Raw genomic sequence first — 18218 nt, 5'->3', positions numbered from 1 at the left:
TTGTATAAAGCACTAACTTGTGTTCACCATGAGCAGTGTGAAGCCCACTAATTGAGGTGTTTATTATAATATGTTGTACTAAAGGCTCCAATGCCAAGATGAATAGTAAGGGGGTGTCAGGAAACTAGTTGATCTAGCACGCAGAACTATACCACACCTACGACTATAGGTAACTGTAGCGGATTGTATTGATGCTGTCCATAGAAATTCGTATAGAAAATGTATTCGTATAATTGTTTCCCTGTATATCTGTAAAGTGTATGTAGTATTCATATGATTGTTCGGTAGTTTCATATGAATGAAGCTACCGAACCATCAGACCATCCCAGTGAGAAGTATGTGCCTCATTAAGCGTTCACACTCTGCCAACCGCAGCTTAATTGATTAATTGTATGTGCCTGTGTGGTCGACGTTCGGCATACGAACCACGTGCGGCGGCCATCTTACTCATGAAAATCTCAGCGGTGTTTGGTCGTCGAGTGTCTGGAACTCAAATCGGACACTCAAACAACCGAACACCGCTGAGACCTCCAGAGCTCCATAACTCATGAACGGAGAGACTAGGCAGCCCCTCGTTCGGTAAAATCAATGTACCGAACAAGGGAATTAATACGAATGGAAGATTAGCTGTGGATGGCAGGTATTTATATGTGTTTTAACTCCTGAACAGAGACCGACCGCAAGGCCAAAACACATGGAGCCTTTTTCGGATACCACCTCGTGTGCGGTCGGTCAAATTACACCCTCCACCTAACTCCCGAACCCCTGGTCCGATCTGGGTGAATTTTGGATATGTTAGTCACCCAGATCAGGGCTGCCAGGGGATACCCAAATTATTATTCTCACTGCTTGTTTTGGGGTACATCTAGAATTCAGGGAAAAGTACAGTATGTTTAATAGGATTATGTGTCACACTGAGGGGAGGAGATGTGTGGGAGGCAACTGTTACATTATTGGCTACTGGACTAATTATGTTGAATTCCTCTCTTGCATGGGAGAATGCTTTAAAAGGAGGTTGTGTGGATTAAAAGTCAGTTCTGATGCTGTGTGTCATCCAGTCATTGGGATCTGTATGGGAATATTTGTGGATTACCTTGCTTGCTGGGATTATTACTCTATGGTATTTTATTGCTTGTTCCTGAGCCTTACTGGGATCTTTAGTGGAGTTAACCTGTGAAAAACCAGCTCTCCGCTACAGTAACGTCTTAACAGGCCTCAGAATGGCGTACCAGAGAATAGTCAGTATACTTGACGAGGTCGGGGACACAGAATGAGAAAATGATGAGGGAAAGCCAATGGTCAAGGATACCAGAAAACAGGGAAGCCAAAACGAAGCCAAAGTCAATAACCAGAAATAAACACTCAGGAACACACTCTCAGACAACCACTAAGGGAAACCACGACAGGGCAATGAGGAAAGGCAAGAAAGGAGTTTAAATAAGACTCCTTTAAATCTGATGGGCCGTAACTGGCCTCTGACCCCGAAATGTGCGTGCGCGTCCTTTGCGTGACATCACACGCACGTTGACATCGTCAATACCGTGGGTGAACATGGGGTTATAAATTGGTATGGGTGCGCGGCGGTCGGCGTCTTTCAATATGCCGCAGGAGTCAGACACACTGGCACAGGGCTGCCGACCAGCATCTCCACCAATGCCCGGAAGGTAGTTATCCCCAGAGATGCCACAAGGTGAGGATGAACATGTGACAGGGGGAGATGAGGGACCCCTGGCATGACAGTGATACATATGGATTGAGATACAAAACCCACATTCATAATGTTAACAGAATGGGAACAATAAAAGGCCATAATACATTGCAGGAATAGAGCTGGAAAGCTGAGTTTGTCTTGGGCAGCTCTCATATTCTTCCAAAATAAGTGATCAATTGCGTTTTTTGGTGGCCAAAACAAGTACAGTGTTATGAGATGAGTTTCCAACTGTATCAGGTATAGGAAGCTGATAATATAATAAACCGTGATGAAAAAAAATTGTTTCAAAAGAGTGCTCAGATGGCAAGAATCCTTGCACATGATTTTATGTCAGCATTTAATTCGGATATAGCGTGAAAAACACGGTTAATAGTTTTCCCGGCTTTAGTAAGATGATGGTGGTTACTTTTAAGACCCCACTGCGAATGCTAACAGATTTATTAACGTGATTAAATAAATTTGGAAAATGGAGGGCTAATAGGCTTACAAACAATTTTGAGAAATGATGATCCAGTCATGGTTCTTTGTGTTTAGGTACTTCTGCTATTGCGTTTGTTACTTTTTCTACTGTAAATGTGGTCAATAAAGGCTGCATTTGTTGTTCTGGCAGCCTAGGGAAGGAAACAGAGCCCAAAAAGGAAATTATTTAGATGTCCGTGGGATAATAAATGGTGTAGCGATAAATAGTAAAATTATGTGCCCAGGACTGTTCCTAGGCTCACAGACGTTTAGGTGCAGAATTTTTTTTTTTGACAGACACAAGCACTGACAGTCACAAATTAACTGATAGACACACACTCTCACCGACAGACACACTTACTGATTTGAAACACACACAATGACACACATTGACCAACACACACTCTCACTGATTTGAAACACTCACTATAAACAAATTGACAAATTCTGCATATTAAATGAGACATAATGCGTTACAAACTCTTGCACAATATTTTGCCGCACGGAGGGGTGTGTACAAAATGATCGGTCTATCTAAATTTCGTTTGAGAAGGTTATGAACTATTATATATAATATCACAAAGTTGTGCACTATGTATTGAATATATAGTAAATAACTATTTGTAGCGCACCTTCAGGCTTATGCTTGCTCTGTTGGGATGGCCATATTTAGCACTCTTTACCAGAAACACCTCCTTTTTGTTAAGATCATGCACAATTTGAAGGGCTGAATATATCCCAGACTGTGTTTTATGAGATGTCCTGCACACGATCACAGGATTTTTGAACGCATAATAATCATCACCAGTTTTTGTCTCATAAGCTGTCCATCTTACCAAAGAGGGTTTAAAGATGGAAGATGGATGCACCCATAGAGCACGGCTATGCCAGAAGACGCACTGAAAAGTTATATTAAATTAAATGTACATACTACAAAATAATACACATAGAAATAATGCTACATGTAAACTTTTTTAATTTTAAATAATAATAAAAATGACAGACTCCGTTTAAGTCTGACAAGCATTGTACTAGGTGTAGTTAAACAGCATCCAAGGTTTTATGTTGTAGCAGAGTTATGATATCCCAACTGGATATCTCCGCTGAATTCCCTCTAGCTGGAAGAAGAGCCATTTTAGTGTTTATAGTCCAATTTCCCAAACACCAGACGATACATAGTGAAGGGGAGAACAACAAACTTTTGTGGAAACAACAACCCCTAGCATGGGTTCTCCCGAATAGGCATAGGTGACCACACCCAGGTGTTTCTGTGTCTTGGAGAGGATTGCAACATTATCTCCCAGACACAGAGCTGCATAACACAAAACATGCCCAAAACATTAGTTTAACCTCAAAACCCCCAAACACATTATATCCCCACAAAGTTTATAGAGTAGAACGTTGACCGGGTGGGATTTAATGCAGGTTTAGGTTATCAGACGATCAGGGCCAGGGCCAGCTGGAGACCTCATAGATCAAGCATGTCAAACTGAAATGCTAGCACGGGCCAAATAAACAAGATTTACGTTTATGTCGCCGCAAAAAAACAAAAACTTCAGTTTTAATAGAAACTTAGGTTTATTTAGAAAAGTACAGCATAAACAAAAGCGCCTGACACTGGACCTCGTCACGTTCGTTGGGCTTATTTTAGGGAGACTGCATTTGCATATAACCAATGTTTCAGTCCAACTACCTTGACATATTAAGGAAAGTTTGTTAATGCATGCATGGCAAAAAATCACGCTGCGCCAATCAACATCTTCTCATAGAGATGCATTGAATCAATGCAGCTCTATGGGGAGCATTTAGCGTCCCCATGCAGAGTGTGGAAACACTGAACACCAGTTTACCAGTTCACCACTGAACACTGGACTATCAAGCACCATCTGAGGTGTCTAGTGGCCACTATAGGTGTTACTGGGTACCAATGTGAAAAGTCAGCGTTTACAATGAAAAGCCTGTAGAGACAAGCTATAGACACAAAAACCACTACATAAGCTTTAATAACCAAAATGCTAAATATTTTATGAATAACAAAATGTATTCTTTAAAAAAAAACAAACTGATTTTCAGGTCAGTAAATGTCATTATAAACGTAATGTGTTTTTTTTGTATTAAATATGTAATTTACAATAGTTTGCATGAGGTTCATTTTTTTACGTGTCCTTGTGTGATGCAAAAGATATTGAGATTGGAAGCTTCATATTAAAAGGGAACTTTCATAAGAAGTAGGTAACAGATGGTGACAATGGCAGGGAGATGAAAACAAAGTAGTGTGATGTAATTCCAGTAAAATACAAGTTTAGCAGGCTAAGATTGCCACAAGGCATATGTATGTATATGTGTTTGTAGTATCAGTTAGTTAATTACACGTAGCTAAGATACTGTTATCACTGTACTGACCAGGTGCAGGAATGTAAGAACTGGAATTACGCGTCCCTCTCCTTTGTATCAGATGAGCCACGTGGTTAGACCGGATGGATGAGTTTAGACTCTATTTATTAAATAGGTTAAGGGTATGTGTGGGTGTAGTTAATTGTGGGAGGAGCTACAGTGCTATATAAGGAATGTACTCTATGTATTCAGTACTCAGACTTTGCTGTATTTTGGTGACGCTAGTCCCTCTGAGTCCCGATCGGTGATCCAATAAAGAATCTCTTCCTTCCTGAAGAAACCTGTGTCCATCTCTCTGTGCTTGGCTTCCGTCAGTTTCTCCGGTATCATTTGGTGCATTGGCCGGGAAGCTCATCGTTCAACGGTAGCTGAGAGGCAGAGGCGTGAGACGGTCTATCTTTGCCCACGTTCTCTACGGCTGCACCCCTGAACTTCTGCGTGGACCTCCCTTCGTCTCGGCGCCACTGGTCTGTTGTCCAGGAGATCATCGGCCTCTACGTGAGAAGTGCTGGGGTGTCCCCGTCGATGAGTGTGAACTCAGGTTCAGGAACGAGGAGGTAAGACAACTGCTGTTTTAGACGGCAGGACCCACTAGGGGTATACCGATTGTGCGGTAGGCCCAAAGGGGTTTTGAATCTGTGTATCTGCCCCCTCTGTCGGAGGGAAGGAGCGAAGGCGCACCGCTCGATCGAACGCTCTTTAGTCAGACCGTTTGATTTGGTTAGTCAGGCGGGGTCCTGGTGTAAATAGCCCTAGCCGGACACCGGTGTCTTGTCTAGACTAGCGTTCTAGGGTGTATATTACGTTCGCTAGGTCGGAGGGACCGGGAGACTAAGCGGCGCCTGTGTAAATTCGGTTCGCTAGTTCTCATCCTATCTGGGCTAAGTGGGAAGGCGTGTAAATTTGGAACCCACTAGACTTTTGATAGTACGACTAAGAGGCGCCTGTGTAAATTCGGTTCTCTAGCTCGTTGTATAGTGCGACTAAGAGGCGTCTGTGTAAATTCGGTTCTCTAGCTCGCTATGTATATGTGGTGATTGGGCAGTGTGGCTAACCAAAACGGGTGTATATAGTTTTAGGTAGTCCATTCAAGGTACTGGCCAATAGTTTAGTTGGGAATTGTAAATGTGTTAACGATTGTTTTAGTAAAGTGTATATCTTGTTAGATAGCGCGAGCTCAGCCGTCTAGCGAGAGTGTTAATAGTGTGTTGCTGTATTATAGTGCACGGTACCATAACCCTGTATATTTACTGACATTATATAATAAGTACTAATCATTGTCGTCCATTGCATGTTTAACACCATAACCACTAATAATTGTATTGTGACCTTAACTTGTGCTTTGACCTATGCTAACCGTACTGTAACCGCTATTTGTAAAAGACGATGTTACTGGGGTGTGTTATAGACGGGTAATTCGTATATAGAGAATTATAGCGTGGGTGACTGTATAGTTACGCCAAAGGGCATAATATTGATTATATAGTGACTGGTGTAACAGCTGTGTGTGTACGGGAATTCCCTGAGTGTTTATTGTTATTGTGTACGTTTCACTTGGTAACCGTACCACGTGGTGCTGTTGCCAGAGGAAACGGGTGTGACTGATGAATAGTACGCGTGTATAGTATTCGTTGTCGACGACGTTCCATTGTTAAGTATGGGTGCGTCGCAGTCAACGATTCCGGATCCCTTAGGATGTATGGTTAAGAATTTTAAAAAGGGATTCAAAGTTTGTGATTTTGGGGTAAAGATGTCTCCTGTACGTTTGGTCACTTTGTGTACTAGGGAGTGGCCTACTTTGGTTGCGGCATGGCCGCCACGTGGCAGTTTGGATCCAACTCTGGTACAGCGCTTACACGTGGCTGTATCGGGTAGGCCTGAACTTTACGGCCAGTTTCCTTATATTGACTGTTGGAGACAGGCCGTAAATGACTCGCCAAAATGGCTCCAGACATGCCACGAGGAGCAGTGTCGCCTCATGGTAGCTAGGACTTGCTCGTCCACTAGGACTGGTGTTAGGCCCATTTTGGACACGCCCCCTGAGTCCGAGATCCCTTTGCCGCCCCCTTACTTTCCGTTAAGAAGAAGTGACGCAAACGCAGGAAGTCCTGCACCCCTCCCCTCATTACCCTCATCCACTTCCGCTTCCTCCTCCAGTACAGGATCCACCCCCCCTCGTACTAAATCTCCCCTTCCGGAACCAGAATCCACCCCCATTAGAAACGAATATCCTGATTTGGCGCCACTTCAGACTTCCGGTCAAGCTTCATCTAGCTCGGCTCGAAGTGTTTTATTTACGACCTTTTCCCAAAACCGACCTCCCACATCCCCATACCCTATCTCTCCCCGACCGGAACCCATGACTGACGCCTCTCTACGTAGCCCCATCCAAACCCGACAGTTGACTGGTGCCCAACAATTAAAGCACTATCAGATGTCTCTTCGTCTGAATCCCGGGTCAGCTTATATCGATGCCGCAGGTCAAATGGCACACGCTGACCCAGTCTTCGTATATGTCCCATTTACCACAACCGATCTTTTAAACTGGAAGACCCATAATTCCTCGTATACTGAGAAACCACAAGCTATGACTGATCTGTTCACCTCAATAGTACAGACGCATAATCCGACATGGGCTGATTGCCAGCAGTTACTAATGACTTTATTTAACAATGAGGAAAGGACAAGAATAAATCAAGCAGCCATTAAAGCATTAGAGGATAGAGCCCGTGCTTTGAACCAAGCCAATCCAGCAGCATGGGCCGCGACACACTATCCCAACACCGATCCCGATTGGAACGTAAATGGTGCTGATATGGTTCAACTCAGAGCCTATAGAGACGCTATAATTGCTGGCATGAAAGCCGGAGGAAAGAAAGCCATTAACATGTCGAAGACAGTTGAGGTGATCCAGAAAAGCGATGAAGCGCCCAGTGTCTTTTATGACCGATTATTGGAGGCATACCGCTTGTATACCCCCTTTAATCCGGAAGACGCAGACAATTCCCGAATGGTTAACTCCGCCTTTGTCAGCCAAGCATACGGAGATATTAAGCGCAAGCTACAAAAGTTAGAAGGGTTTGCAGGTATGTCCATCACCCAACTAATGGAGGTAGCAAATAAGGTCTATATGAACAGGGATACAGAAAGTAAGAAAGAGGAAGAGCGCAAGATGCGTAAAAAGGCTGATATGCTAGCGGTAGCGATCGCAGGCGTAGATAAACGGGGCCCAGATAGAGGCAATAATAGATGGAGTAGGGAGCCTTTGAGTAGGGATCAATGCGCGTATTGCAAGGAAGAAGGGCATTGGAGGAACGAATGTCCGCAAAGAGAGCAGTACGAGAGAGACCAACCCAGGGCAGGCTACGGAAACTTTAGAGGTAGAGCGAGAGGTAGAGGAGGCCCCGGAGGGAGTAATGGTTATAGAGGGAGTAATGGGAACAGAGGAAGTGTTAGGGAAGACAGGTATATTCCAGCAGCGCAAAGGTCCCGCGATAGAGAAGGTAGGGACTTTGTAGGATTGGCTGACACTGTCATGGAGGACTATTGATACCGACCGGGCTCCATCCCCCTTGGTCGAGCGGAGCCTATGGTCGATGTATCAATAGGGGGGAAAAGGAGTGCGTTCATGATCGACACTGGTGCTGAACATTCAGTGGTGACTAATCTAGTTGCTCCTCCATCTGGAAGGACTATTACTGTGATAGGAGCAACTGGAAGAAGTGCTGAAAAACCGGTTCTTAAAAGTCGACTCTGTACATTGGGAGGCCACGTAGTAAAACACCAATTCCTTTATATGCCTGAATGTCCAGTCCAATTGCTGGGACGTGATATGCTATCCAAATTACAAGCGCAGATTACGTTCCTACCAGATGGAACAACATCTTTAAAGTTTAATGGACCTTCAGGTATTATGACTTTATCCGTACCAAAGGAAGAAGAGTGGCGACTTTATACAGTGTTGACTAGCCAAAACCCTAGGAGTGATGAGACATTGTTTAACATACCAGGAGTTTGGGCAGAGAACAACCCACCAGGACTGGCCCGCAATATTCCACCAATAAAAATTGAACTGAAACATGGGGTTTATCCAGTGAGCCTAAGACAATATCACATTCCGCAGAAGGCTAAGAAGAACATCCAATCCTATCTGGATAAGTTCATACGCAATAAAAGTAGCAGAAGTGACTCCGTGGATACATCACTCCAGGGTTAAACCAGCAGCAGTCGATTCTTGGCAAATTACAGCAGATCCAGAGAATCCCTGCAAGATCCGGTTGAAACGCACTACTCAGTCGGAGTAACGAGGAATTATTGTGGATTACAAATTTTATTGTTACAGGTGTGAGTGAGAAGGCCATAATAAAGCCTGTCCGCTTACCAACACATAGTGTATAAGCCAGGAAAGTCTCGAAGGGACACCTGTGAAGACGAGCAGAACTCCATTCCCTGCAGCCCTCACATCCTGGAAGCTGAGGTTCCATCGCACGGACGAAGACTGAGGATGACGGCGAAAGATGTGCTTTTGATTGTGTTTATTTATATGTGTTTTTATATTCAGGAAGGTAGAGGTACCGACACTCCTAGCTGTGAGGTATGCATTAAGACTACGAGAACAGGTAACCATATTTCCCAAACCCTAATTTGGCATTCGCAATACGAATGTAAAGGAGAGGTATCAAGATGTAGATACCTAAATATAGACTATAGTGTGTGCCATTTAGGAGTAGGAGAACCTAAGTGCTTCAGTCCAGAGTATCAACCTCGTACAATTTGGTTGACTCTCAGGAATGGAGATCCTCAGGGGACCCTAATTAATAAAACGGTGTTAGAATCCGTACATTCTTCGGGTGTTCTGCTATTTGATGCGTGTAAAGCGATATCGAGTGGTAGAAAGCCGTGGAATGTATGTGGGGATCTTAGATGGGAGAGGACGTATGGGTCTAACGATAAATATATTTGTCCCAGTAGCAAAAATAAATATGTGAGTCCTAGATGCCCAAATAGAGATTATAACTTTTGCCCATATTGGTCTTGTGTGGGGTGGGCAACTTGGGGACAGACAGTAGATAAAGACATGATAGTGACTAAGTTGCCGACTAGCCCTTATTGTAAGTCTATGGAATGCAACCCAGTCCATATACTTATTAATAACCCCGACAAGTTCCTAGATAAGTATGGAAATTTATTTGGGTTTCAGATATACGGGACGGGTTTAGATCCTGGGACATTATTGTTTATAGGAATAGAGACTGATACGGTATCCTCCCAGACTCATCAAGTATACCATTCCTTTTATGAAGAGATGAGTATAGATAATAAGATCCCCCATAACGCTAAAAACCTGTTCATTGACCTAGCTGAAAGTATTGCCGGTAGTCTTAATGTTACCAACTGCTATGTGTGTGGAGGTACTAACATGGGAGACCAATGGCCTTGGGAAGCAAAGGAGGTAATGTCCGGTTCTGAGGCAGTTGACCAACTAATATCTACACAAGCCGATTATCATTTGAGTGTTAGAGGTAAATCTGAGTGGAGATTAAAGACCTCCATCATAGGTTATGTTTGCATAGCAAGGAAAGGAATAATGTATAATACTTCTGTAGGAGAATTAACTTGTCTAGGGCAAAAAGCTTATGATGATGATACTAAAAATACAACTTGGTGGTCGGCTTCAAATGTCTCAGAACCATCTAACCCGTTTGCTAGATATGCCAGTTTAAAGGATGTGTGGTTTGATTTATCCATCACATCTACCTGGAGAGCCCCAGCAAATTTGTACTGGATCTGTGGTAAGAAAGCCTATTCGGAGTTGCCACAGGACTGGGAAGGGGCATGTGTGTTGGGTATGCTCAAACCATCCTTCTTCTTGTTACCGATTGAAACAGGTGAGACTTTAGGTGTTAAAGTGTATGATGTGAATCATAGGAAGAAAAGGGGACCCTTAGAGATAGGCACCTGGGAAGATAATGAATGGCCTCCCCAGCGTATCATAGATTATTATGGGCCAGCCACGTGGGCAGAAGATGGTACCTTTGGTTATAGAACCCCAATTTATATGCTCAACCGTATTATAAGATTACAGGCGGTGGTTGAGATTATTACTAATGAGACCTCACAAGCACTCAATCTTCTAGCGAAGCATAATACCAGGATGAGGACAGCAGTGTACCAAAATAGATTAGCCTTGGATTACCTTTTGGCAGTAGAGGGAGGTGTATGTGGGAAGTTTAACCTAAGTAATTGCTGTCTTCAAATAGATGACGAAGGGCAAGCAATAGCTGAGCTTACTAGCCATATGGTTAAACTAGCGCATGTGCCTACTCAGGTATGGAAAGGGTACAATCCAAGTAGTTGGTTTGGTAGCTGGTATGAGTGGTTTGGAGGGCTTAAGGCAGTGGTAGGTGGAGTCCTACTGATTTTACTGTTGTGTCTACTCCTACCGTGTCTTATTCCTTTAGTAGTTAGGTCTGTGCAAAGCCTGATAGGAAGTATAGCAGAGAGGAAGGCTGCTGCACAGATAATGGCGATATATAAGTATAAGGCTCTAGATCAAGGAGAACCAATGCAGGAAGATGAGTGTTAAAAGATTCACATCATAAGATAAGTCTGGTCTGGTTCATGGTAACCTGAGGTATATGCAAACCAAGGTTAAGTGATGCCTCAAGTAATTGTGAAATATCAGAGGCATCAAAGGGGGGAATGTGATGTAATTCCAGTAAAATACAAGTTTAGCAGGCTAAGATTGCCACAAGGCATATGTATGTATATGTGTTTGTAGTATCAGTTAGTTAATTACACGTAGCTAAGATACTGTTATCACTGTACTGACCAGGTGCAGGAATGTAAGAACTGGAATTACGCGTCCCTCTCCTTTGTATCAGATGAGCCACGTGGTTAGACCGGATGGATGAGTTTAGACTCTATTTATTAAATAGGTTAAGGGTATGTGTGGGTGTAGTTAATTGTGGGAGGAGCTACAGTGCTATATAAGGAATGTACTCTATGTATTCAGTACTCAGACTTTGCTGTATTTTGGTGACGCTAGTCCCTCTGAGTCCCGATCGGTGATCCAATAAAGAATCTCTTCCTTCCTGAAGAAACCTGTGTCCATCTCTCTGTGCTTGGCTTCCGTCAGTTTCTCCGGTATCAGTAGGAGGACATGCTGTTATCAGATATTTTCCTAATTTGATAAATTGCATTTTGTGTTTGAATCCCTTTTGAATGTTTATTTGTGCACTAGTCACTGATCTTATTACCAGTTAGATCCTTCAATGTATTAAAATAAACAATATTTCCATTCGCTATGTTTATACTTGTTTTCTAGGTTTTTTTTATTGTTTTTTTTTTGTGAACTGGTCTAGTTGGACATAAACCTCACAAAACAAAAATATTGCATGGGCCCATCACCAAAGGAGAAATATTGAAAACCATAGTACTAAAAATAAAACGTATGAATCTGGTTCCCAGCTGAATATTCCATCACATTCTAGACCGCTTAACCAACTTATAAAATGCCATCTATGTAGAAAAAAATAATGAATGAGACATATGGAGGGTATAGTTTTGGATGAGACACATGGGGGAGCTGGGGGAGGAAGGAGACACATGGAGGGACTAAGGGGGGGGGGAGGGTGGAGAATGACTCACATTTATGGGCTGGAGGGAATCATACACATGGAGGGGAGTAGTGTGGGCGGGGCACATGAAGCGTCTGGGGGGACACATGAGAAACATGGAGGGGCTGGCATGGAATGAGACACATGGAGGTGCTGGGGGGGATAAGACACATGGGAGGGGGGGGGTCCCAGGGCAAATTTTTCACCGGGCCCGGTGATTAATAGTTACACCTCTGCTGTAAGGTATTGTCATGTACAAAAAGCAGCATTAATTTTTGGGATGAAAATATATTTTTGCTTTTTTATTAATCAATGGTATGACTACACCTTCCATACGCCTTGCAATTTTGGGAACCTATTCCCAAGAAGAATTTTATGGAACTAGAAAAAGTGCAAAGGCGAGCTATAAAATGAACAAGGGTAATGGAGTATTTTAGTTCTGAAGAAAGGCTAACAATTTTAAATCTGGTTTTGTTCGGAAATGTGGGAATATGATGACATTCTACAAGTATATTCGTGGCAATACAAACCATTGTCTGCAAATGTATTCATTTAGAGTACATAAACATAGGACACAAGGCCACCATTTAGAAGTAGAGAGATTTAGTCTATTGTTCTTTTTTTACAGTAAAAACAATAAATGCACTGCCGAAAGAGGTGGTTTTATCAGAGTCTGTATAAATCACAACCCAAATGTTGGTGCACAAAAGACATTTTGTGTGTCACATGACATTGTTTGCTTTGCACTTTAAAGGGACCCGTTTTTTACTTCACTAATCTAAAAAGGTTATATAGTTATAAGTGCCTTTTCCCACACTTATAATTGTTGTGGTTTTAGATTCTGTGATTAAAACAGTGACTGGATGAATTTGTGCAAAAACAATGTTCAGGAATATTTTTTTTTATACTTTGGATAACATCTTTGAACCAAGGAGATATTGACTGCCATTCTGTGGTAGAGCAGGAATTTATTCCAAGTTTGTTGTAAAATTTGAAAGCACTTAAAAATGTTGGGGTTTAGTTTTTGCCTTCTTTTGGATCAACAGCAGAAACAGATATGAAAAAAGACTGAACTTAATGGATGCAAGCAGTGGCGTACTAAGGAGAGAGCAGGGGCTGGGGGTGGTCCGCCACAGGTGCCACCAGGTAGCGGTTGTCACGACCGGGGCCAGGCATGTGTGAGCTGTGTGGCCGCACATGTTGCCATGACAGCTGGGGCGCCAGGTGGCCGACACAGCTCACACAAGCAGAGACCAGCAATGCAGCCACTTCACAACTGGCAGCACGAAAGGAAAGTGGGGCGGAACCAATCGGGTGTCGGGGCAAAGCCAAACCCGAAGGGGAGCTTAACACGGCCCCCAGCCACTGCTGTTTCTGCTGCACATGGAGGGGAAGCAAGGAGTCCTTGCTGTCTGCCCCGTAGACATCATGCAGCCTTAACATTTTTTCTTTTTTAGGATATTTGTTCTATTATGACTAATATTGCATGCCGTTACTTTTTATATTCTACCATTGTTTAATGATAAACATTTAAAAAAAAAACAACCATCTGTCTCTTGTAGCTGCAGTTTAACAAATGATGCAGAAGGTAGCAGTGAGGTTGATTATGGGTGTTTTTACATAGAAAGGACGCTAGCAGCAAGAAGAACAAGTCCCCAAGCTGCTAGCATTAATGGGTTGTTGCCATACTTTTGTGGATTAAATTAGCGTGAGATGCTCTGTAATATCTGCTGGACAGCACCTCAGGAGTAGGGCTTTTGCTAACCTAGCCTTAGGATGGATTTGTGCTTGGGCCAGTGGCCATGTTCTTTAGGATATATCCTGGTTGACTCCAGTAATCAACTCGGCTGCCAGATTTTAATGAGACAGTGCTCATGAAATTCATCAGACATGCTGGTTGTCAATGGTAGCAATGGAATATGCAAAAGTTCTGTGTGAATGATCCATGAGGCTGTGTTGGTTATACTAATGTAGTTGCAGGGATATATGATGACACACATCACAACTCTACACATTACATCCATATTTAGCATGTGTGAGTGTGAGTCAGATCATCCACGCTGAGATCTGAGTTCTTTGCACAAAAAAAGGCCATCAATTTGTACTTGCTCACCAGGATGATTAATTACTAGCTCTTCTTGACAGACAACTAGGTTGATATAGACTAGGGGTCCCCAACCCAGTCCTCAAGTACCCCCTACCAGTCCAGGATTTAAGGATTACCCTGTTGTGTCTAAAGTTTTTTTTTTTCTTTTCAAAAAACACCTTTGACACAATTGAGTAATCCTTAAATCCTGGACTGTTAGGGGGTACTTGAGGACTGGGTTGGGAACGCTTATAGATGATCATTTGTTTTACTACTATATAATACTATTATATACCAATAAAATATCACATGAATGAGATTTCTGTGAAGGCAGATCAGTATGGACACCTGATCTGCCATTGTAGATATTTATGACAATGTACAAGCAGATTGTTGATATTTATCTAGGCAGAGGTATTAACAAGGTAGGAGACTGCTTGCCTCAATTTTTACACCTGCCAGCAATGTGTATTGATGCGAGAACCAGATGTACTAATTAGAAGAGGTGTCAAAATACTTTATACAAAGTAGTTTATATGCCTGCATACATAGTACCTTATCTGAGTCCCATCCCTGTCTAATTAATAACCACCAGCAAACAATTGGTCTAGCTAAGCGCACCTGTTTCCTTCACCAAGTCACAAAAAAACTGTATTTCCTATTAAAATCTTCTATTTCCAAAATTAAACAGGCAAGGAAGTACCCACAGGAAGTTTAAGAAGAACAACATATGGTACACATACAATGTTTTGGTTCTGCTCCATTAATTAAAAAAAAATATATTGTCAGATAAGGTATAGTCTCTTGCTTTTAAATATGTCCTGAGGTGGGAGGTGGGGTGGTGGGGGTTGGGAAACCTCCTATCAATTTGCAGTTACCAATAAAAATATTTATTTATGATTATAGAGTGTTCTTTAACAAGACGTAGATCCTGCTCCAACAAGCCATTCACCTCCATATAACCTAGTTAACTTAAACTTGGTTCCTGTTTGACAAGTATTTTTTGGTTAAAAATGCTGTCAGAGAACATTGAAACTAGAACACTTTTTACATTGTTAATGTACTCTACAGTAGGTTAAATAGTGTTGTCCAACTTGTTTGTTGTGGTGGGCCAGATATCGTTGAATAAACATGCAGAAGTGCCAGAAATAGTCATGTCAGCACATTTTTACTATTATTTGTATTTATTAAGCATCAACATATTCAACTCAGCTGAATAATGGTAATTAAGAAAATGTACACTTTAGAAGAAATTAATATTTTACTAGATTACCACACACATTTTATACATACATCACAAATTCAATCATCATAGGCAATACAGGAACACAACATTGACTTTTCTCACAATTCCACCCAGGGCACCCAAGATTGGTACTCCTTACTCAGATGACAATGTTAGACTCTGGACAAACATCAAATTTTTACTCTCCCTAAACAGATATAGCACATTCAGTCAAATCAGTCAGCCACCAAAGATATACACTCCAATAAAATAATGTATCTCCAATGAAAGATAAGAGATATCAATTTCCCTCAGACAGCATATAGATAAAGTCTCATTTAGCAAAAACATATACCAATACCCCCCTCACAGATGCTCTTCTTTTATGAGCACTACATCTGGCAACCTCACACAAACTCACTGCTATAGCAAACAAATTACAGTTCCACTCCATTCTCTTGGATTCACTTAACTCTCATATTTGCTATAGATCTGTGCTCATAATGGCAAATGGCAGGTGGTATGGGGTAAAGTGCAGGATGTTCAGTCTTATAGTGTGGGCAGTGTGTCTGCTCAGGCAAAGTCCTCATATTCAACGATGGGCAGCTAGTGCAGTGATGTGCTCATGTAGCAAAGTGAACCCCTAATCACTGATTATTCATGAGTGAAAGGTGATTGGACAATGAAACTGGGCATTTCCTGTGTCCAATCAGATTGGGTTTTTCGCTGAAATAAAGATTTCTAGGAATTTAACGTGGATTTCAAATTTAAAGCTAAAATAAACATCTGATATTTATATAGGTAAAGTTTGTGCAATTGTGGAAAAGCAAATGTTAGAAATCACTACTTTACAGAGCGGATACCCACTTGGATACATTTCAGTGATTGATAACATTGCTGCATAATATTAAGCCTAACCACAATATACAAAGAAATGCCGTCTGCAATCACAATCTGCAGTTAAAGCAAACAAAATAGTTTCTACAGCATATCAGCAATAATTTCATAGTAAAATATATCTCTCTCTCCCTCTCTTTTTTAATAAGGAGGGTTGCTATCAAGGGTTTCACTGGAAAAAATGGTAACTTCACTAAGGGTAGCCAAGTTTATATTTTCACTACTGAGAGTTTTTGTCCCTTGGCACCTGGGAAATTACATAATTTTATAGATTTTCATCGTGGGAACGCTAGTTGCTCATTATTATATTGCTCAATATTTTGAAATGATTCGACAAGGTGAAATATAATTATACTTGTTTTTTTTAATTGGACTTTTCAATAGCTCGTTTCAAATTTAGGCGTTTCGACCTGTCATGTTACTGGATGTAAGCATATTTTTAAATAGATTGCATTTCATTTTTAAGGTCTATATTTTGAGTAACTTCCAAATGACGTTATGCTACAATAGCTCTACACGAGCAGCCTGTTCGAGATCTGCTGCAGTTAAGCAGCATATGTTTCAACTTAAATGTGTGCCAGCAGTGACCTGTGAAAATATAATCCATCCTCACAGTGACCATCATACATCAATGTGAACCTCAACAGCTGCCAGTTTACAAGAGATAGGCACAATCTCAAGGACTATTTTACAAAAAGTCACCAGATCACGACACGTGTACCTGAATCTGGAGTTTCTTAGTTACAGTAAGTTTGTACATGCACAATATAAGAACAAGAACCTCAAAAAATTTCAATCTAGATTGCAAACTTTACCTAAGGGTTTCTGCCCAGTCACAATCCAGGCAAATGTTGCAAACTGCAAATGTGTCCACTTTTCTCAAATAATTTGTCATCTCCCAAAATTGCTTACCTCTTTGCAAGCATGCAGTTGCTGTCCCTGATTGTTGCTGGTGTTCAGTACCAGTAGTATGTAGATAATGAAGAATAAGGGAACTTCATGGAGTCTGAGAAAGTAAGTCGGCTTAGGCATGATGTGGCTTAACCTCATTGCACCTGCCTGTGGAACAGTAGTGTGGAAACGTAAAAATACAGTGCAGAACAGGTGCTTCCAGCTACCAGCTGTTATCAAAAAGGGATTCTGTATTCAGACACACCTCTCACGCCGCCCCAAACAGCCCTGCCCTGTCAATAGGTGCAGCATTATCCCTTAACACCTTCAGTGCCACAATGACCTGCTTTTCGAATAAAGACATTTCTCTTTATTAGATCAAAACAGACTATATTTTTTCTTATTTTTTCTTAGTGAACAAATAATTATACAAAACATCTATGCTATACCCCCTGTCCTGCCATGTATTCTATTTTTATTGAAGCAATGAATGTGTACTCACATGTGTATTTTATAATATGCACAAAATTGTGTGTATTATTTTGTAACTGCAATCTATAAAATAGGAAAGCATTGCCAATAGGGGTTTTCCCTGATGATGGACATCCAAACACTATAAACAAATACAACCCCCGCATTCAAACGTCAACACTACATATTAACCCCTTAACACCGCAGCCAAATGTACAAGTTGTGAACGAAACAAAACGTAAACAAAACCTGGCATTTGCGCTATATGTCTGTCCAACCGTAATTCACCTCTTTCATATTAAATGCACCCCCCCTTATTATATATCATTTTATTCAGGGGAAACAGGGCTTTCATTTAATATCAAATATTTAGCTATGAAACATAATTTAATATGAAAAAAATGGGAGAAAATAAGATTTTTTTTGATTTTTTTCGTTCTACATGACATTTTAACTGTCAATGTC

General features: G+C 41.5%; 1 protein-coding gene across 1 annotated transcript in view; it reads right to left on the bottom strand.

Annotated features, from left to right (window-relative positions):
* The window catches only part of ELAPOR1 (endosome-lysosome associated apoptosis and autophagy regulator 1), a 146665-nt gene extending 129174 nt beyond the window's left edge, over positions 1-17491 (bottom strand). Inside the window, exon 1 of the mRNA XM_063453197.1 lies at positions 17304-17491. Coding sequence (XP_063309267.1) covers positions 17304-17441 — 138 coding nt within the window. The 5' untranslated portion in view covers positions 17442-17491. The remainder of the gene's footprint in view (positions 1-17303) is intronic.
* Positions 17492-18218: the final 727 nt, after the last annotated feature.

Source organism: Pelobates fuscus, chromosome 1, assembly GCF_036172605.1.
Source record: "Pelobates fuscus isolate aPelFus1 chromosome 1, aPelFus1.pri, whole genome shotgun sequence".
NCBI lineage: Eukaryota > Metazoa > Chordata > Amphibia > Anura > Pelobatidae > Pelobates > Pelobates fuscus.
The sequence above is the reverse complement of the archived record's forward strand: the minus strand, read 5'-3'. Positions and strand labels throughout refer to the sequence as shown.